The following is a 23101-nucleotide window of genomic DNA, read 5'->3' as shown; positions in this document are numbered from 1 at the left end:
AGCATTACAGAATAATTTCTACTTAAATAACCTACCAACACATATGATGAAGCATTATATATAATTCACTAATAAAAGCAATTGAATTCAGAGAGTGAAATCTTGAGCAGGGAGCACTTCTCCTCAGGACTGGAATGACTTCATCTGAACTTGGGAGTGGAGTACAAACACGGAAGGACATTCCCTATACAGTGTTTTAGCATATCTGCAAAACTGTAAGGTTGAGTTTTAACAGCAAATGTATAAGAAGTTTTAATGTTTTCCTTTAGTTTAGGACTAGGTATAATTAGAGAAAGATAAAGTTTTCAATAGCAAATTTTATAACATCTTATTCCCTGCCCCCAATAGCATGAGTCTAATCCTACAATTTCTGTGCTGTCTGCTGAAGAGGTGCAGTGATTCCAGAGCTTTACAACTCTCTCTCTTTAAAAATAAGTGCAGCAAGAAATTATTTTTGATTAAATAACCACCTATGGAACTGGATTCAGTTATGTGGCCTTCTATCTGATGATTCTCCAGGTGGACAGGGACTGGAGTTGTGCAGAAGAAAACAGGGAGAAGATCTTTTGCATCAATTGACATTGAACCCTTTGGTTGATAGGGTAACACTGATGGGATGCGAAGGAATTTGTGTCAGCTTCCTTAGCCAGCGTAAAATGGGAACATCCCTAGGCTCTGAGAAGGGAAAAAGAACATCCTGGAAAACTGGAAGTGGGGGAAGAAGAGAACTTGATTTTACTTGCCAAATAACCCAACACACCCAAAATCTCTTGTTCCAGAAACTATTTACGAATGTTGGAACAAATATAACTAAATTTTATACTTATGTGCATACAGTGCTTTGGCTGCATTTTCTTTTTCAAAGATGATCTGCAAAGGTGAAATAAAAATTAAGCTAAGATCACAAAGTTGCTGAATGCCTCAGCTAACCGGACTGTTGCAGGGGAGGGAACATCAGCAGAGAGAAAAGTTTTAATGTACCCGTTTGAAAAGGATACACACACACGCAGTATTATGCATGTATAAAATGCACTTCCATGTTAACTACAAATAAACCATAATGCAACATTCCAGAATGCCATCATTGATAGCGGAAGTCTCATACTCCTCTGGTGTGAACAACATCCCACAATTATGAGATCATCTAGACACATGGGGGAGCATCAGAAAAGAGTACCAAAAGCAAAACACTGAAGGCTGCAAATGAGAAGAGGATGACCTGATTCTTCTCTCTCTCACCTATTTTACACCACTGTCATTCCATTTATTCCATTAACATTACTCCTCATTTACATTATGGTAAGTGAGAACAGAATCAGGCCCAATAAGAACAAAAAAAAGGTCCCAGATACAATTAGAAGGTCCTATGACCTTTGTGACAGCCATTTAATTTAAGGGGACTAGAACGGTTACCATAAGACTAGAGCTCTGCTCCTGCTCCCAATGAAGTCGACAAGAGTTTTGTCACGGGAACAGGTTCACACTCTGTATTCTGCTTGAAAATGAATGAACACAGCAACAGAAGATTAAAATCTTCATCTCTTACAATAATACACAGCATCACTATTTTTTCTTATTTGTTTTATAATAATTGTCACTTTCCATTGTTTTGTAGATATCAGAGTACTATCAAATTATGCTCTGCTGTGCTTTCTAATGAAAGAAAAGGGACCTTTGAAAGAGTCACAGTGCAGCTATAGCCTTTCACCTCAAAAACAAAGTCAATATTCTAAACGTCATTTGCACATTGGAATATTTGCCACCTTTGTTCAAATTTTAATACAAATTGTAAAATACCAAAAGGTGTTTCTAGAATTTTTTTTATTAACTCTGATACAGTACTAAATCTCGCAATGTTTTACCTTTGTTATGAAGCTTTTTTTATTTCATAAATATAAAAAAGATATTGTACTTCAATGAAAAGTAGAACTGTTACTGCAAGTTAGCAGTTCAGAAAATCAGACTTAAATTATGCATCCTACAGCATGTAATATTCCCATGTTTCACACACATTATATTAGATGTATGATAAATTATTCCATTTTGACTAAAGCTAATTTTATAACTGAAATCAAAAGTTACCACAGCCTGACAATGCACTCAGCCAAGTCAGGTAACAGCACTAAAGTAGGTTTGACCAGTTATCAAAACATCACATCCAGCCAAAAAGCATCACAAGGAAAGCTAGTCAATTCTGAGTCTACCAGAAGTACACTGGGTGATTGCAATTCTTCAAACACAAGGTGATTTTTATATTTAAAAAAGTTTACAGGCATTTGTGTACATCTGTTCCATCCTGCTTATTAGATTAGAGGGTGGGGGGAAATCAAACATCAGGACAGAACAGATTTTCCATTAGGTGACCCAAGTGTTCAGAGGCGAGCGCAACAGTATTTTGTGTGTACACATGATGGAAAGTCAGTCCTGCAAGGTGGAAGCCACCTGTGACTCCCACTGACTTTGAAAGAGGAATTTAGAAAGACGAGTGTTTTAAGATTATATAGAAATTTATTCTGTCACCCATGGTAAAGTTTAGAGACAGGGAAGCTTTGGTCAATAGAGCATGCTTCAAACTCCTCCAGGTGAGGGCTGCTGTAGAAAAATATTTGCCATTAGAAAGCATTTGAAATTCATCACAAAGAGGATTCTTTCACCAGTTACTTAATAAATTGCAATAGGTTGGGTGGTCTTTAATATATTCTACTTTTGTATGCACCACAATCTCTTACCTTGTCATTGAGTAAGACAGCAGGCAACTTTCCTCCTCAGTTCTTTCTTCATCCAGAGGAAGAGATAGTCTTTATATTTGTGTTACATTTATTGCTACAGCTAGCTTCTCCTCAGGCTAACAAAAGCCCAAATTGAATTCTTCACCCTGTTCCCCCCTCCTGCTCTGTTTCTGTGCCACAGGCTCTTCACCAAGAGTCTGCACAAGCGGGTGTCCTTTGATGAAATGCAGTGAGGAGTGACTATCTACCAGCACCAGGAACTTCAGCCTTAAGGCCACCCCAAAAAGAAGCATTTAGCCAGACCTCATGCCCTCTATGCTTCACTGCCCTAGGCCACTTCCTGTTCTACTTCCTAGGACTCTTCATCCTTTCCAAGATTATACTCTCACCCCAAAATAAACAAACTTCCCCCTCCCTAGGATAGTTTCTCCAGCCATCCAGTTCTCATTGAGTTTCCTTCCAAGGTAATCCAATTTGTATGGTTATCCCCATCTTATCACTAATCTGAAGAAAGGGAACTCCCTAAACACAATCTGCCCCCTTCCCAGCATGCTTTGCCTCAGAGCCTGCAACTCTTATCAGCCTTTGGAACTACAAATCCCAGTATTCCTCTGAACTGGCACCAGGAACAGGTTAGAAGTTGATCCAAAACCTGATTTAAAGGAGCTAGCATATCCTGTTGTATTTGGGAGTAGTATCCCTTTGGGGAGAAATGAAGGAAGGATCTGGTTTTCTTTTGGTATTTATAGGTAGAGATAGGTGTGAGCCAAATGTCGCATCTGAATATCCGCAAACTTTGGATTTGTACTTCAGGCCCCTTCTTTAGTTAAGGTCTGGCTATTTAAGAAGTTATATATTGCCGTAAAGACCAAAGGTCAGATTTAAAGAACAATATTTCTAGTTTGGCTTTTGGCTGTGGGGACCTTTGAAAGTCTCACTGAAAGAAAGAAAAAGTTACTGTGGAGCATGACTAGGCAAGAGCACAAACAAGCTGATACTGTAAGGTGCTGAGCAGCCCTTGAGAAGTGCTGAAAGTGAGAGCAGGCCTGTCCAATTAGCTCCAATCTAGTAGCAAAAGAGGGCTTGGAGCGTCTCTCCTGAAGGTCATGAGAGTGTCTAAAGTTGGGGAGGGAGTTTAAGCTTATTTTTGAATGTCTGGTTACTCTAAAGAGAGAATAAGTTTTGATGTATATAGTGTGTGCTCTCTTCAGAGTAAGGTGAGAGCCCTATTTTCTACCAAGTGTTTAGTGATTTAAGTTTTTACTCTCAACCCAAAATGAGATAGTAACAGTGAGCAAAGGCAGCAGTTGCCTACACCCCATGGAACCCTCTCTGAAGTCAATTAGTTGAGAACTCGCTGGTAATTGTTGCTGCAAATACTGTGTGACAGAATTTTCTAGTGAGTACCTAGGAAACTGATAAAGAGCCGTATGGGTGCTGTAGGAGACACTGTCTGAAGAAAAACATCTCAGATATAAAAAAAAAGTCCTGTTCACTCAAGACCCTCATCCACTCTTGGTCAGCCTTACCTATTACAGTAATTCCTCACTTAATGGTGTAGTTATGTTCCTGAAAAATGCGACTTTAAGTGAAACGATGTTAAGCGAATTCAGTTTGCCAAAAAGAATGAAGGTAAATGGGGGGCGGGGGGGTTAGGTTCCAGGGAAATTTTTTTTTGCCGTACAGTACAGTACTGTAGTTGGGAGGTACCCGCGCCCTATCCCACACAGGCACAGCCCACCGGCACTGGAGACAATGAGGCAGCAAGGAGGCTGAAGGTGCTGTAGGCTAGGAGAAGCACATTGTGCAGCAGCACCAGCAGCAGCTTCCCCTACTCTGCAAGCATGAGGGGTGGGGGCTCAACCCTCAGCCTGCCCACTCCACCCCTTTCTCCAAGCCCCCACCCTTAACCCACCTCTTCTTTCCCCCCCTCCCTCTCCTGCCCATGGCAATCAGCTGGTTTGCAGCGTTCAGGAGAGAGGGGGAGCCTGCGTGCCAAGCCTCACCCCTCCCGCTCCTTCCTGAACGCCTCAAGCCAGCTGATTGCCACGTGCAGGAGGAGGAGGGGGAAGGCGCTGATCTGCAGGCAAGAGGTGCTGGGTGGGGAGCATAGGGGAGCTGATAGGGAGCCAAATGACATTACAGTGAAGTATTGCACAACTTTAAATGGAGCATGTTCTGTAATTGAGCAGGGATGTAAGAGCGAAACAACGTTAAGCGAGAGGACGTTAAGTGGGGAGTTCCTGGACCAAGTCATGCTAGTCCTCAATCAACATAGGGCATATAACTTTAGATAGGACAAAGGGGGAAGAAAGGAATTTTAACCTGGTAGTCCTTCTACTCCAGTTATTGTGATAGTAGCCCAACCCAACAGTCTCAGGTTCAAAGACAAGTAACCAATAATTTTAGCCAACAAAAAAACCCCTGTAATCTTGACATTTTAATTCTTGATCCATTCTGAAAGGGGGAAAAAAAAGCCTCTTGTTCCTCAAATGCCATCATTGATAGCGGAAGTCTCATACTTCTCTGGTATGAACAACATCCCACAATTATGAGATCATCTAGACACATGGGGGAGCATCAGAAAAGAGTACCAAAAGCAAAACACTGAAGGCTGCAAATGAGAAGAGGATGACCTGATTCTTCTCTCTCTCACCTATTTTACACCACTGTCATTCCATTTATTCCATTAACATTACTCCTCATTTACATTATGGTAAGTGAGAACAGAATCAGGCCCAATAAGTCAGAAGACCACCACACAAGCTTTCAGGATCTTCAAAGTCGTGATTAAATCTGACTTAGGTGACCATCATATATCTGTTTTTATTGTAGCAAACAGGAAATAAAGCACAAATTATTTAACTTCTACACTAGTGCCCAATTATTATGGATTAAAACTGGATAAAAAAAGTAACCTGTTCCTAAAAGGAGGAAACACGTCCTCTAATTGTATCCAAAACTCTAAGAGTGAAATTCAGAAATATGCTTTATCCTATAAAATATAGAATAATCTAATTATTTATAAATCCTTTAAAGAGCTTATTATTTATTTAACATTTAAGGATGTGGCCTTCAAATATGCAATTTCTATTTCTGCTGTAGATGCCCCCCCCCCCCCAAAATGTAAAAAAAGAGATTGGGCCAAATGGTGTTCACGTTACTCATGTGATTAGCTTTATTAAAGTGATGAAGAGCCTTCTCATGAATAAAGTGAACAGGATTTGGCCCCTTATAAACTATGGTCCCAATCTAGCAAACACTCAAACATGAGTAGTCTCACTGACTTCAGCAGAACTACTCCGAGATGTAAAGTTAGTATTTGCAGCACCAGGACCTAGATGGCTTTATTTATCTCTTGGTAAAATAAAAATTCATACACATTTTAATAAGATATCACCTGAAAATGTTTTTGTAAAGGAAAACAAAATATAAATTAAAATATTAGTCATTAGCCTTTTTTTGGTATGTCCCAGATATTTTCCTAATAGTCAGGTTTCAGTTCAGCCACTCAAGATCAATCAGGAAGAAAACAGAATAAATCAGTATGAGCTAAAATTTAAAAATCAAAGATATATCTGCTGACAAAACTAAAACAAAATAAGCATTTGGTAATCACAGTATATTTAAAATAAACCAATTATGCCCCTATAAATCTTGATTTTTTTTTCATATATATGTAATACATAAAGCTACAAAATGGTGATTTAGACACAACAGTTTTCTTGGCAGCAATTGTTATGGTAGAGAACAGTTGCTTAGCAATTGCAGACAACCAAACAATAACACAAGGATCCTATAACTGAATGAACCAATCAATATGGAGCTCAGATAATGCTTATAATGATGGAGACAGAAAATACAATGTTCTCTTGTAGACTTCTTTCTTACAGCAATATCTGAGCCATCTTCTTGTTATCTAGAAGTGGGTAATACAGAGCAAAATGATATAGGGTAACCTAGAAATCTATATATTAAAATTATGCCACAAACTGTATAACAAAAAAAAAAGACTTTATATTGTATATGTACCTCAGCTCATGTTACTATTTAAATTCAAAGTCTAATGGAATCCAAATACATTTAAATGTATTATTTTTGAAGGTCTGAACAAAACAAAAAAGTCATAGCCCCAGATGACTAGGAGGGTTAACAGTGCTTTAGCTTCCTCCTGTATGTAGTGTTATTTCTCCACATTTCACAACTTAAGAGCTGTAATGCGTTTAATCAACAAGAAAGAATTAAGTACAATGACTTTTACACAGTGCAAGGCATAATACAAATTCCAACACCGTCTCATTGGGTTTGCAATTAGTTCATAATTTCATTTTTTAGGATTACAGCTCAGGCTTGCTCAAGTTCTACAAGGACTCCATCACAATCTTTAGGGTGGAGAAAAATCACTGGTTTGCCGTGCGCCCCTATTTTGGGCTCTTCGCTCAATATTCGGATCTTCTTTTCCTTCAGTTCTGCCATAGCCGCTTTTATATCATCAACCTTATAAAAACAAACATGTATACAATGTGGAACATTAAAGTGTATGATTCACAGATTTTACATTAGGAACAATAGTGTAGTGCCATAATAAAAATAAAGCACTACATAATTCTAAAAACCAAAAATGCTACAGAAACATGCAGTTACCTGGAGATTTTAATCAAGAAATGTCAAGAAGATTGTACTATATTTAATAGCTCTGTTTGTTAAGAGATTCTGTAATACATCAACCTTTTAGTTACTTTATAATGCAAAATTAATAAATAATCAAAATCAATAGCTGTAAGCTCCACATTGTTCCTAAATAGTAGATTGTATAGCTTTACAAGATCATTAACCAAGGAATGCTTTCCCATCTAACTGAAGACAGAATCCTGACTCATTAAATGCTGGGGTTATGTACCATTCACTTAGGTTCATCTTGATCTTACCAGTTAGGTTTGGTATAAATGGATCTCCTCAGAGACACCTCGAACTACCAAGAATACTAGAGGATAATACACACCGGACTGTGATCCATTTTCCTCTTGGGCAACTGTACTTCATAGTAAAAGTATCATCACATATATAATTTCAGGGCAACCTAAAAAGAGTATTTAACATGGACTTGTCCTTAAGTTGTGCCAAATGGTTGTTACTTTGGATGTGCTGATATAAAGTGAGACTTTGATTCACCCAGATCTCGAATGCAAGCTTGTTGGAAGAACAAAATTAACATTCAGTTTAGCACAACTACCAGTTAATAAAGTCCCGGCACTAGAACAACAGGAGTGCTGTTTTTCAAGACAGGTGCCTGGACATAGCTAAATGGATAAGCTTAAAAGATGTAATTGTGAAAACATAAACTTTACATAATGCAAATGCAGAGGAAGTAGAATTCAATTAAGTCCTAATCCTTTTCAACTGAGATTTTTTAAAAATCCTGAAGTTGCTGCAGTCATACCCCCATACTGTTACCAGTTTGCTTTTTAGAAAATGCTAATATTAGAGAACCCTTAATTACAAGTGTAATACATTCTGTGATGGGTAGTAACCCCTTGAGGTTCATCCCCTGAGTAGAGAAATCAGCACAGCTGCCTGCACTTCCTGCAGAGATAGCTAGCAAAACCAGCCGGAAGGAGAAACATGGCTGGGCTCAGCTGGAGTGAATTACTGCATCCCAAGGGACAATAATGAGAGTGAGCTGTGAGAGTCTCTGGGTGCATCTCCATTAGGAAAATATCTGCTTGGTGACTGTGTGTATCAAGAACCGGTTCCTCTCCCCTTCCACCAGGTGTCCAATATGCTTTCTGTAACAGGTGTTAAAGTGTTCCGACTATTCTTTGCCAGTAGCAAATTATTTTCAGCCACACTACAATGGGTCATTTTTCTAGGATAGACTAGGGCTCCTCATTGTAATTTGGCCTTACATAGGAATATCAGGCCATCCTAATGGAAGCCCTAGAGCTATAGGAAGCCTTTATTGATGCTTTTATCTGAACTCTTTTGAATTTGTTTAGAGAAATTTTAGCACTAAATCTCTTGCAAAATTCTAGCTGCCACAAGCCCGCACTCATCCATTTAATTTAAACTCTGACTGTTGGATTTTGTGGATCTTGGCTCACTTGACCTGTTACATTTGAAAATATATATCTTTTCAACATAGTATTTTTACATTTCACAGCAAGGAATGACTGAGTGCCACATTTCTTATAATTTTTCAGACTTAACAGTATGCCATCCTTTGACAGTCATCTTTGGTAACTTCTGCACCATGAAAGGTCACAGATCTCTTGCTGAACAGAGCTCTACATGGAACAACATCATGCTTCTTGAAAGGTTTCAGAGTAACAGCCGTGTTAGTCTGTATTCGCAAAAAGAAAAGGAGTACTTGTGGCACCTTAGAGACTAACCAATTTATCTGAGCATAAGCTTTCATGAGCTACAGCTCACTTCATCGGATGCATACTGTGGAAAGTGTAGAAGATCTTTTTATACACACAAAGCATGAAAAAATACCTCCCCCCACCCCACTCTCCTGCTGGTAATAGCTTATCTAAAGTGATCACTCTCCTTATAATGTGTATGATAATCAAGTTGGGCCACAGAGACCTCCCTACCAACACTACAAAAAGAAGGATTCTAGGTGGACTCCTCCTGAAGGTCGAAACAGCAGACGGACTTCCATATAGAGTGCTTCCGCCGATGTTCACGGGCTGAAATTGTGGAAAAGCAGCATCGCTTGCCCCATAACCTCAGCCATGCGGAACACAATGCCATCCACAGCCTCAGAAACAAATCTGACATCATAATCAAAAAGGCTGACAAAGGAGGTGCTGTTGTCATCATGAATAGGACGGAATATGAAGAAGAGGCTGTCGGCAGCTCTCCAACACCACTTTCTACAAGCCATTGCCCTCTGATCCCACTGAGGGTTACCAAAAGAAACTACAGCATTTGCTCAAGAAACTCCCTGAAAAAGCACAAGATCAAATCCGCACAGACACACCCCTGGAACCCTGACCTGGGATATTCTATCTACTATCCAAGATCCATAAATCTGGAAATCCTGGGTGCCCCATCATCTCAGGCATTGGCACCCTGACAGCAGGATTGTCTGGCTATGTAGACTCCCTCCTCAGGCCCTACGCTACCAGCACTCCCAGCTACCTTCGAGACACCACTGACTTCCTGAGGAAACTACAATCCATCGTGATCGTCCTGATAACACCATCCTGGCCACTATGGATGTAGAAGCCCTCTACACCAGCATTCCACACAAAGATGGACTACAAGCCGTCAAGAACACTCTCCCCGGTAATGTCACGGCTAATCTGGTGGCTGAACTTTGTGACTTTGTCCTTACCCATAACTATTTTACATTTGGGGACAATGTATACCTTCAAATCAGCGGCACTGCTATGGGTACCCGCATGGCCCCACAGTATGCCAACATTTTTATGGCTGAATTAGAACAACGCTTCCTCAGCTCTCGTCCCTTAACGCCCCAACTCTACTTGCGCTATATTGATGACATCTTCATCATCTGGACCCATGGAAAAGAAGCCCTTGAGGAATTCCACCATGATTTCAACAATTTCCATCCCACCATCAACCTCAGCCTGGTCCAGTCCGCACAAGAGATCCACTTCCTGGACACTACAGTGCTAATAAACAATGGTCAGATAAACACCACCCTATACCGGAAACCTACTGACCGCTATTCCTACCTACGTGCCTCCAGCTTTCACCCTGACCACACTACACGATCCATTGTCTACAGCCAAGTTCTGCGATACAACTGCATTTGCTCCAACCCCTCAGACAGAGACAAACACTGACAAGATCTCTATCAAGCATTCTTACAACTACAATACCCACCTGCGGAAGTGAAGAAACAGATTGATAGAGCCAGAAGAGTTCCCAGAAGTCACCTACTACAGGACAGGCCTAACAAAGAAAATAACAGAACGCCACTAGCCGTCACCTTCAGCCCCCAACTAAAACCCCTCCAACATATTATTAAGGATCTACAACCTATCCTGAAGGATGACCCAACACTCTCACAAATCTTGGGAGACAGGCCAGTCCTTGCCTACAGACAGCCCCCCCAACCTGAAGCAAATACTCACCAACAACCACATACCACACAACAGAACCACTAACCCAGGAACCTATCCTTGCAACAAAGCCCGTTGCCAACTGTGCCCACATATCTATTCAGGGGACACCATCACAGGGCCTAATAACATCAGCCACACTATCAGAGGCTCGTTCACCTGCACATCCACCAATGTGATATATGCCATCATGTGCCAGCAATGCCCCTCTGCCATGTACATTGGAGAGTCTCTACGTAAAAGAATAAATGGACACAAATCAGATGTCAAGAATTATAACATTCATAAACCAGTCGGAGGACACTTCAATCTCTCTGGTCACGCGATTACAGACATGAAAGTTGCGATATTACAACAAAAAAACCTTCAAATCCAGACTCCAGCGAGAGACTGCTGAATTGGAATTCATTTGGAAATTGGATACAATTAACTTAGGCTTGACTAGAGACTGGGAGTGGCTAAGTCATTATGCAAGGTAACCTATTTCCCCTTGTTTTTTCCTACCCCCCCCCCCCCGACGTTCTTGTTAAACCCTGGATTTGTGCTGGAAATGGCCCACCTTGATTATCATACACATTGTAAGGAGTGGTGTCATTTTAGATAAGCTATTACCATCAGGAGAGTGGGGTGGGGGGGAGGTATTTTTTCATGCTTTGTGTGTATAAAAAGATCTTCTACACTTTCCACAGTATGCATCCGATGAAGTGCGCTGTAGCTCATGAAGTAGCTCATAAAGTACTCCTTTTCTTTATGCTTCTTGAAGAATCTTTGAAACAAACAAACAAACACACACACACTCCAGCTCCTAAAAGATTTAAGTAGATATAGTCATTTTAAATATTCCTAGTGTGTTCCTCTCTTTGTAGCTGTAATTAAGTAGTGTTGCTATTTCTACTACTTAGCAGTTTGGAGTTTTTTTTAAAAACAGCCCTTACCACTTATTATTCCTGTCTTCCCCATCCCCACTTCTTGAGTTCTGCTGTAGTCTTTTACATTCTCCTAACAGCACTGCAAAACAATTCTGCTTAACAGCAATTTGAGCAGATTGAATTAGTCTTTTATTTTAATTTCTTGAACAACTGCAAATAGATACTATACTTACAAGAAATATAAAACATTCTGATCTACTGAATTTGAATGCAATTGCTGAGTCACTAAAACAGAATTTATAAAGTGAACAGTAGCCATCTCCGATTTATTATCCACTATATAGGTGTACTTAAATTTAATTTCAAGGGGACTAGTCACAGTAGTAAACTTAGGCACACTTAAGGGCTTGCCTACATGTAAAACATTGCAGCAACACAGTTGTGCCACTGTAGCGCTACTGTGAAGACACTACTCATGTCCATGGGAGACTTCTCCTGTCAGCATAGGAGCCAGTTCGACAGGAGAATTCACACCCTTGAGTGATGTAGTTATACTGACCAAATTTTCTAGTGTAAGTCAAGCCTTAGGGTTTACAGGATAAGGGCTTAACTGTTCCCCTCCCTCCTCCTCATTGTTTGGGAAATGGAAACAGGGAATAGTCATCCCTCCCCGACATACAGCCATAGGCAGAAATTTACTCCTGTGGGGGAAGTCTACACTTCTTGAAAAGGAATTGCATTTTTGCTGCATTAAATTATGATCTACCATTTCCTGAAAAATACATCTTATTCAAAAGGACGCTCAAAGAAAGAACTGGAAAAGAGAACTAATAAAAGCATGCTTTTTGTCCCATTCTCCCCCCCCCCCCCCATGAATGATACACTATATCATCGCTTGTATTAAAATTCAATATGCTTAAACAGCATTCTGCATAATCATACACTGCCATACATGGGCAAATCACCCTCCTCCCCCCACCTCCACTTTTTGTCTTGTTGGTTCTATTTTTTTTCCTGTGGAAGTCATTAATTAAAAAGATTTATTTAAAGTCATTTATTACTGCAGAAGTAGACTAATATGATTTAATACTTTACCAAGCTCTAAACTATTGAGCCATGCGAATAGAACAAATGCAGTCCAGGAACTCTGTGCTAGCATGAATCACAAAACAGAATCTATAATTGCCAATATAAAACATCCAGCCTCGGAAGAAGTTAAAGCAGGGGACTGGTAGCCAAGACTCTTGTGTTCCATTCCCTCCTTTACCATTGACTTACTATCTAGCCTAGAACAACTAATTCACTATGGTTCATTTAATCTCTTTATAAATGGGAATACCTCAGGATTTTTTATGTTTGTGAAATGTTTTGAGTTCCCTCTGTGAAAGACAGATAGAAGTGCAACTATTAATGAGCAAGATTTTCCTCTAGCCTGTCAACTCAATGCTGACCTACAGTCCTTCTACTATTCCAACAGAGAGTCAAATGTGGGAGTTTGTTTTCCCTGTCTCATAAACAGCCAATTGTAGCCTTTTTTCTATATATGACAAGCTTCTAATTCATATGTAAGAATATCTGAATTAATTAAGGCCTTTTGTTTTAATCTTCCCTTACATCTGTTCCACAGTCAATGACAAATTTCCATAGCAACTGAAATTGGGGAGTTTCCATCTAAGCACTCAATACTATTTTTGAATGTTACTTGTTAATACCAATCCACTACCTTCAAGATTATTTTCTTGTTCAGTGGAGAATATATCCTAAAGTTTTAATATTAAATAATAAATATTCAGGGCAGTTATAATATTTCAGTTGTGATAAAGAAAATAGAAAATTAATACACAAAGTATCAATTTACAGACTTTAACACAGACAAAAGGCTCGAAAAGCATAAAGCATAAATCAAACAGCTTGAGAGTTGTCCTATCCAATTTTTATAATTTTGTATTACACGTCTGAATTTTTATACATTTTCTTTAAGAATAATGCGAGCAGCTCGATTTATGATATCAACTGCTCTGCATGTCATCTGAGCAGTGTTATACGGTGATTGGCCGGTCTATACTGACAGGCTCTATTTTGAAAATATGGAGGCTTAATAATTTAGGGGGAAAACTTGGATATGTTATACATGTGAAGAATTTTCTATTTTTCTTGTAAGTATGTAATTTACGATACTTATAGTTTATGGACACAATCTGGCAATCAATTTAACTTTATTCATGTGAGTAGTCCTACTAAGTTCAACAGGACTACTCACATGATTAAAGATACGCATGTCCCTATATTGTATATGAGGACCATATACAATATGCAAAACAATTAAGTGTATATTGTGATAACTTTTAAATTTTGATTCTATTCTGAAAAGTGATTGTAAAAAAACAAACACACTCCACCTTGCTCAGTAGTTCTACTCCCTGTGAATATGCAGATTCATCTCTGATTACCTAATTTTACTACTCTCATCTCTGAGAACCAACACAGCAGTGAGCGTTTTCCCAGGATTCTTTTCTGACTTGCATATTGAATTTTCAACAAAATATCAAACGCAGGAACTCTGGTAAAACCCCACTGTCTTCAAATTATGCTCTAATTTACACTTGTGCACCCCATTATAAGTGATATATAAAAACTGACACACACAGGTTTTTCCAGTGCATATATTTTGAACATCCCGAAATTGCCACCTTTGCTGGACATTGCTACATTCCATGAGTTTGTCCCCATTTCTTTCAGGCAGGACATTACAATTATTGAATTCAGTTTGGGCAGATTAAAAAGAAAATAAAACTGCTTGTATAATGACAATATGAAATTGGCCTGAATTTCATCACTGCAACTTCACTTTTTATTTGCTGGTCTTTAGTAGAATTACCCAAATGATAATGACTCGGCATAACCAATGTGGGTTTTTATTCAGGTTGAATCTATTAGAAAGTATGAAGCTGTTTAACAAGATAAAGATTTTTTTTTAATATAATAGAAAGTATGTATGTATAATACCTCAATGCAGATATGATGCATTCCACCAGCCTTGTTTTTTTGCAGAAAGCCTGAAATTGGACTTTTTTCTCCCAGAGGGTGCAGCAGTTCCAGCTTTGTGTTTCCCAGCTCCACAAAAACAGTGTAGACGCCATGTTCAGGAAGAGGAACTGTCTCACTCACCTGGGCTCCTAAAACACTCTTGTAAAAAGACTGGGCCTTTTCCAAATCAGGTACCGCAATTGCTACATGATTGAGTCGCCCCAATTTCCACAAAGAGCATGGAACTTTTTGAGTTAAGGAGCGTGACACTGATAAAGTCCGTACCGTGTGTGCTGTAGTTTGCAATCTGGTAAGAAGCCCTGTAAAATTGAATGACATCGTCATAATCCTTTTGAAAAAAAATTAATGCACGTCCTTTCCCCTTTTAATGAAGCCCAAATAACTCCTATGTCCTTACATTTATGGTATGCTAAAGACAGAGATAAGAAGATAGCAGGGAAGCATTTCCTCTTCTTCTGCTATCAGTTCAATGGCTTTTTTTGTTCTGAAACAAATTAATTCAGAGGAGGTAAATGAAGAATTTATAGCATGAATGCTCAGATGTGTCCATTACAAACAACAATAGGGATTTTTTTAAAAAGTTAATTTTAAGCTTCAGTTGAGTTTGGTATGAAAATAAAGATTTTCATAATTATATGCACAAGTTTATAGAATTTAAGGGCCAGTTACACACCACTAACCTGTACATTGTTTTTGTATTATTCAGAGCTTCACATTTAATAAAATAGAAATAAGGATGTAAAAAAAACCTGTCTAAACATAATGAAGAACTAATATATTTATTCCTAAAGCCCAAATACCTATAGAAAGGTGAACAATCTTAGTTGCTTCCCAGTGGAGGGAGATGTGATCAAATGTTAAGTCACAAGAGTGGTAGCCAATAACTCCCAAGTTTTATTCCATCTCTGCTATTCCATCCCTCTGTGATGTTGGGTAGATCATTTTGCCTCTCTTCCTTTCTTAGTTTTCACATTTGTATAATGGACTAATACTTCCTATATCACAGGACTGTTTGAGGATAAAAAGTTAGTGAAATGCTCTACAGCTGGAAAGAATTCTAAGGATTATTCTGTTTAACATACAGCATCCTTCTACAGTTACCAACTTTGTAATATTTACATACCAGATACTCCAGCAGAATTGCCGGAACCTCCCCTGCCCCAGCTCTCCCCGAGGCCCCATCATGCCCTGCCTCTTTCCCGAAGGCCTCACCCCTCCATTTGCTCCTCTTCCTCCTCTCTCCCCTGTTGCTCATTGCTTTTCCCCTCTCCCGCCTCTACTCCCCTCTGCCTGGGTCAGTAGGGTCTTGCCTGCGGAGGCCAGGGCTTGGAGCTGCAGCCGCCCGATGCAGGTAGGAGGCGGCCGTGGCTGAGTACAAGCTGGTGTGGGTGATGACCTGGTGCCTCCCTCACCCACAGTAACCAGACTTTGGGTGTCTGGTCAGTAGCTCTGACTGGACGTTCTGGTCGAAAACCTGACACCTGGCCACCCTATCCCCTTCTTAGCCATTTTAAGGGTATTCCATCTCAAAGCATTTGCTAGGGCCAAATGTTGTTTGCTCTATTAATGCAAACAGTTTCTCTGACTTCAATGTGACTACTTGCATGAGAAACGGAGCAGAGTTTGGTTCAGAATGTACGCATAAGGTCATTAACAATATGGTCACCTGATGGCATAAAGGCAGGGGTCTACATCCAGGCAGAAATGGGTGAATAAGATCTGAGACAATTTAGTCATGGAAAGGCTCACTGGCATGAGAAACAACATGGACCAACAATTATGGCAGCTGAGCTCTTTGTGGATTTCTCTGAGGAGGCCCTTGTTGAACTTTAACCTGCCTCTGTGGACTCCTGTCTACTCATATTGGACTATTGTCAGGGCTGTATATTTGTCAGTAGAATAAGTGATTTTCATTTTATACACACACACACACGTCAGTCCAATACTTAGCATTATGATTTTTTCTTGTGACTGGCTATGAACCAATTCCACTGAGAAATTTGAGAGCTTGGAGTTAAAACCTGGGATGCACGACAGGCTTAGAGAAGGAAGGATCTCATAATTAGGAATAGTGGTTTGCTATAGTGGTTCATGGATTTTGCCATTTCTCTTGGTTGTGGGGTTTTTTTGGGAGTGGGGATAGAGAAGTGCCATGAGTTTGCACAGCTTGTTTAAGAGGCATCTGTACAGCAATGCTGCTCCTGCTGCCTTTGCAGAGGAGGAAGTCTGTAGCAAAGAATAAGAGATATTAAGTATATTTAGAATATAGAGGTGAACTATAAGTATTAATTAATGTTGTAACATAGGTCCTCAGATCTGTGAGATATTCAGCTTAGCCACACAAGGCCTTAGGCCTGAAACTGATGTGCATGACTAGTTGACTGAAAGATAATCCTGTACCAGTGAAGTGTAAAATTGCAGTAAAATACATGTTACTGCATAGTTTCCAGAACATCAGCATTTAATAGACTGGAAACTATGGCACAATGTACCAGTTAATGCCACAAGATGCCCAATAACAACATTTTGGGGAATTCTATAATAACCTCAAGTTGCTATAGTACATAGATATTAATGAGAATAAGGGGTAGTAAGGAGACACCCAGTAAGAGATGGGGCATCCCTAAATTAATGGCATATGGAAGTATGGATAAGGAAAAAGAGATTGGAACCCTTATGCATATCTATGAGCAGCAGTAGGCATAAGCATACCTCAGAATAAAAAGTTGTTGTCCAGCCTGAGTGCTGGGGTGGGTGTGGGAAAACACAGGGGGAAGACACCAGGATGACAAATGGTTGATGAGGACAATGAAGATAATGACTGACACTCCAAGGTCCCCTAGCAGGAGATGTGAGTGATGTCAGTCCTAGGGCTTAACACTGTCTCTCTATCTGCTCTTGTATTTCAGCGTTGGTGGGATTGTTTATCTGCTTAGTGGATTTATCAATAAAGGGACTTGTGATAAATTGCAATTCTTTCTCATGTGCTTCTAAGGTCTCTAATTCTAATGATCCTGATCAATATTCCTGATACTGTAGCCCTCAGGAGACAGAATATTTATTGACCACTGCAGTCTAAGAGATTGAATGATTATTTATTGATTGAAATTGATTAATCTCCAATCCATACTAAGGCTCCAGGTTAGAGAAGAACACTGAAGAACTGTGCAGAGGAAGTGATTCAGTACTGATCTAGGTCTCGATTCTACACTATTGAAGTCTATAGGAGCTTTGACATTGACTTCAGTAGATACAAATTCAGATCTTTGAGGACGAGTACCACCTACTGAGTCACCTATAACAATTAGGTTAGTTTTCTCTTCCAAATACTGGCCATTCCCATTTCTGCTTAGCTTGCTAAAAATGCTTGATTTTTAAGAATATTGCAGTAGAATTGAACTGGCAGGCCCTGGGAGAGGGGTTGTAAATGGTTGAAGCCATTACTTAAATAATTTTGAACAGTTTTCATTGTAAAATAAATATTTTAATTAAAACAGAAACAGGCCATAAGACTTATGAACAGGAAACAACACAAACATATGGTCTGTCTATGTGAATGTCTAGGGCCTCCTCAGCTGACTGCAGAGATAATCAGAGGAAACTACAGCATGAGAAAGAGGGTTTAAATTAGGATTACAAACTCCAGCAAGGGCACCCACCTTCAGGCTTCCGGCTCATCAGCCTTTACCACTCTTGGGCAGAGCCCTGTGTCTCTTTCCCTCCTGACGGGTTTTCCAGGCTGCACAGTTCCCTGACTAAACTATGAAGTCCCCAGCAAGGCAGAGTGCCTAGGCAGGCCTGCTTTGATTTTATCCTCAGAGGCTAACAACAGGGCAATTGCCCACGGTTATGCTTGCTCAGAAAGAGCAGTATGGTATTTATTCTTACAAATAAGACATTAAAAACAGTAAAAACATACACATATGCTAATAAGCTTACCAGAGATCACCCCAACTCCAACAAAAGCTCTGGCAGGTGAACACTCCTTCAAACCCCTCCAAGGGTTTTTCTGTGGTCACAAGTTCGTAACTGCCTTGACTCAAAACAGGCACCCCCATTAATCTGTGAGTCGCTCTTTTATCCAGTTTGGGTCTTTCTGATCTGTCCTCATATAACAAGCACTCAACAGACAAAAGGTCCTCTCCTTCTTACATTTGCATACATAACCCCCTAGAGATTTCCTGAGAAACACACAACTTTCAAGGCAAGTCTACTCTAGAAGCACTACATTGGCACAGCTGCACTGCTGTAGCACGTCTGGTGAAGACGCTCTGTGCCGAAGGGAGAGCGCTCTCTCGTTGGCATAATTACTCCACCTCTGCAAGAGGCAAAAGTTATGTCAGCGGGAGATCGTCTCCCATCAACATAGCGCCAGTATGAACAGTGCTTAGGTCACTGTAACTTGTGTCACTCAGAGGGGGGTGGGGGCATCTTTTCCACAACCCTGAGCAACATAAGTTAGATCAACTTAAGCAGTAATGTAGACCTGCCCTAAAAGTTCATTCCTATCTGCCCCATTGTTTAGAAGAATCTTCTAAAGTTCACAACACTTCCCAGGGTTTCCATAGTCATGTTTCCTAAAGAAGTCCCATACAATCCCACAATAATGTATAAACATTTGCCTTTTAATTACAATTAACTCCTAAAATACTTAAACTTAATTCAGTAAATTTGGTCCATGGTATTGCAGGAAATTGCATATTCTGATATATAAAATGGCTTGCTAAAAAGTTAATCTGTTGACAGTGGGTGCTGGAATTTTCTGGGGGTGGGGAGGGGGAGGAAGGTACGGTGAAGACAGGGGAAGGAGGGCAGGGCAGGGCAGATCTCCCATCACTAGACTACTGCTGCCAGAATGAGATACAAGTATGTATACATGAAACCAGTGGTTACATTTTATGCCAGTTTTTGCTTTAGACCATGTCAAAGCTCCCAATGCCTCAAGGCCAAGCTTGAGTATCAGAAGCCTTTTATGTATTCTCAACTTCTTTACAACCTCAAATGCACAATTCTGCTATGAAATTGTGCCAAGGATGCATTGAGGCTTTGGATGTTTTGTAGAACATACAGAATAGGTTGGTTTACGTATTTTCCAGTTTCTGTATTCTTTGGCTTGGTCTACACTTAAACAACTCAGGTTGACATACTTACGATGCTCAAGGGCGTGAAAAATTCATGCCCTGACCACCATAGCTTGGCCAACCTAAACCCCGGTTTTGATACAGCTATGACGGAAGAATGCTTCTGCCAACCTAGCTACTGTCTCACAGGGAGGTGAAGTTCCCACAGCAACAGAAAAACCTCTTCCATTGCTGTAGCCTGCGTCTACACTACTGGGTTACAGTGGCATAGCTATGGTGCAATAGCTATGCTGCTGTAACACCCACCGCATAAACATGGCCTCTGTAGTGTAAAGCAAGTAAGTTTGCTTTCTTCTGGTGACTGGTTTTGTTGTCTCTGGCATAGATTTTTTAGTCAGACAAATGTCTCTCCATTGACTTTAACTGAATTATTCATGATTTACTCCACTGTATATAAGAGAAGAACCAGGCTCTCTGCTCATTGTGTAGCCCAGACTACTTTGACTGAAGCATTTTTCCTGGTTGAAATTTGCAGATGCTGACCATGTGTAGATAAATTCTTACGTGCAATTTCTTTTTTCTTTCTTCTTCTAATGCAGTCAACATCAATGTCCACGGGGTATTTTGAAGACCTACTTTTTAAATGTACCCATCTCATGTTTCTAGGGATGGTTCAGAGACATTGCCCTTTAAAGAAATATATGAAAACAGGATCCACATAAATTTCTTAGTCATCTTCCCCATTTCACTGAGATTATAGAATGCATGTTATGTCACTTTCTTCAACTATAGTACTTTTAAAAAATCATTCTTAATGATTCTAAGCAGTATCTATTTGGACTACCTATTCAATTCATTATATTGGTGTTCACTGATCACCAGCAGAGTGTTCAGCAGAATTCAGACACACACAAAATAGCTCCCGTCCCAAGGAGCTTGCACTCTAATACAGACAAAACAATTTTAAAAGCTGGGGGGCTGATGCAGCATCCATTATAAAATTAAGTCAGCACATACTTAATTACAACACATTTCAATGGTGCAGCATCAGATATTTTATTTTTTAATCAATGGGAGCTGCACAACCAATGTAATGGTTACATCAAACACATGCGGAGTCCCATTGAACTCAATAATAATACATGTGAGAGAGGTTATACATGAGAGTCACCATTACAGGATAATGCCCTTCGGAACAATTCTCAAGTATGCTGAAGGAAAGCTACCCTAAAATTCCAGAGCAGGAAGGGTCCTCATGTGGCATAGAGCCACTAGTATATCCAACACCACCTCCCAGTCCCTGAGGACAGTGAACATAGGGCATGGGTTAGTTATTCCTAAACACCAGCAATCTCCAAGTGCCATTAACAAGCCAGCACAATTTACACAGCCTTTGGGCTTCTGTAATTTATATTGGGGATTGCTCCAGATGACCCCAGAATCCAGGGAATCAGAAAGTTTGTACTATCCCATAAAATGGACTGAGTATTCTTAGGTATTTTAGCTGCCTGTCTCATACTAATGACCAGACAGCACTCTGCTTCTTCTTTGATAGTCCCCGTTTGAGATCGAGTCCATGGCTAAATTGCACAATAATTTAGTTTTGGTACTGTAATTGAGATCAAACAATCTTTAACTCTTTAGAGAGAAAAGAATCATGTCTCCACATAAGGGAAGGAAGAGAAGTTTGCATGTAACATCCAAGATAAGTATTAAAAAAGTAGGCATTATGCTTCAGGTTTGCCCCATAAGGCTTAACACCCTTTATTTTTCACAAGAAAACAGAAGATTCTAACCAAGACAAAATCCAATTTTAAGAGTTATTCTAACAATCATCTGTACATTCCAAAAAATTCTATTCATAGAGTAAATACATCCACATTTTCTTTCTTATTGTGCTTAGTATTAAAAACAACCAAACTGGTCTAACACTCTTGCACTGAAAACTTGGGTGAGTTCTTTATTTTATTTACAAACAGAAAGTCATCTACATTTAACAATATATCTAACAAAAAACACTGCAAACGTTTAGCAATGTTGAAACTATGTATGAAAATAAGAAAAAATGTGGGTATGTAGCACATTTCGTCTGTGGGAAATCGGGAAGTTTGCTTATAAGATGCATTAATTCTACATATCTAAGAAAAATGACGTCCTGAAGTAATCCTTCAAGAAGCTCCATGTGGATAGCATCCTGCACCTATTAAAGACAAGAGACCTCTATGCAGAGATCTGACCATACAGAGCAACTTAAGGATCAGAATCTAAAACTGCAATACTCCACAACCCAGCAGTCTGAATTATTAGGATCACAAATAAATAAATAAATAATAGAGCATTTAAACTGTACAGAAATACTCCTCACGCACAATTTCATGACTTCTCACAATTAATTAAAATAATAAATTCTCATCTGTCGATATCAATAGCTTTCACAAGGCAAAAACTATTTTACAGAAAGGGAAACTGAGTCACAGAAGCTAAGTGACTTACCAAAGGTCAGACAAGTCTATGGCAGAGTCAAAAAAATACAAGCCAGGATTCTTGACTAAGTCCCATGTCCCATCCACTGAGTCACTACCCAGGAGCCACTCCTCAGCGTGAACAACCACCCATTTGCACTCACCTACTCAGCGTGGGTGATCTGCACCTTCCCCCTAAATATCTTTACCAGGTGCAATTCTCCTTCCATGACCTCCACCGTTGTCTGTACACACTGTTCCTCTAACAGGGGTACTTTGTATATCCTGTTTTTACCCCTATACTTAGCATGTGCAATTCCCCTGTCATGAACTCCCCCACCCCACGACCTATTTAACACGTGTCTCTGGCCGTCCTCGCTTCCCCACCTGCCCCCCTTATTCAGCGCGTTCAGGCTCCCGCTGCACCGCTCAGTATCTACCTGCTGCTACTTTCCCCATGCAGGCTGCCATCTTGTCTCCTGGCTCTTCAAATCTAACTTTATCGAGAGCCTCTTCCCGCGAGCACAGCGGCAAAGGCAGGAGGGGCCGGGCTGGCCGGCCGGCGCAGAGCCAGGCTGTGCTCTCAGCGGGGCAGCCCCTGCTTTTGCCACTGCAGGGAGCTGCCCTCCAAGGCGGGGGGCACAGAGCTGCGGCAAAGCCCAGTTCTGCAAAAGGAAATCATCAGCCTCTGGCTGTGAGCAGCACCACCAGCGACTGGGTGAAGAAGCGATTCCGTTATTTGCTCCAAAATAAAATGTTTAATAGCTTGAAACATGCTGATTTTTCATTTTGTGCAGAAACTTTCTCCTGGCAACA

The 23101-nt window shown here is 40.1% G+C and overlaps 2 protein-coding genes across 3 annotated transcripts in view; both read right to left on the bottom strand.

The window, feature by feature from the left end:
- APBA2 (amyloid beta precursor protein binding family A member 2) overlaps positions 1-22849 on the bottom strand; it is a 240583-nt gene extending 217734 nt beyond the window's left edge. The window contains exon 1 of the mRNA XM_048868169.2: positions 22726-22849. The gene's annotated coding sequence lies outside the window, so the exon portion shown is untranslated. The remainder of the gene's footprint in view (positions 1-22725) is intronic.
- On the bottom strand, positions 5152-22859 carry MCEE (methylmalonyl-CoA epimerase). 2 transcript variants are annotated; one of them, XM_048868180.2, is made up of 4 exons: positions 22726-22775; positions 20388-20510; positions 14701-15041; positions 5152-7226 (listed from the first exon to the last, which is right to left on the bottom strand). In XM_048868180.2, exons 2-4 carry the CDS (start codon positions 20479-20481, stop codon positions 7074-7076), a joined length of 588 nt encoding a protein of 195 aa, XP_048724137.1. In that variant the 5' UTR covers positions 20482-20510; positions 22726-22775; the 3' UTR covers positions 5152-7073. The 2 variants fall into 2 exon arrangements, with proteins under 2 accessions (XP_048724137.1, XP_048724140.1); XM_048868183.2 differs by lacking the exon at positions 20388-20510 and having other exon boundaries at positions 22726-22859.
- Between the last annotated feature and the right edge of the window lie 242 nt (positions 22860-23101).

The sequence above is a fragment of the Caretta caretta genome, chromosome 10 (assembly GCF_965140235.1).
Source record: "Caretta caretta isolate rCarCar2 chromosome 10, rCarCar1.hap1, whole genome shotgun sequence".
In the NCBI taxonomy this organism is placed as follows: domain Eukaryota; kingdom Metazoa; phylum Chordata; order Testudines; family Cheloniidae; genus Caretta; species Caretta caretta.
The sequence above is the reverse complement of the archived record's forward strand: the minus strand, read 5'-3'. Positions and strand labels throughout refer to the sequence as shown.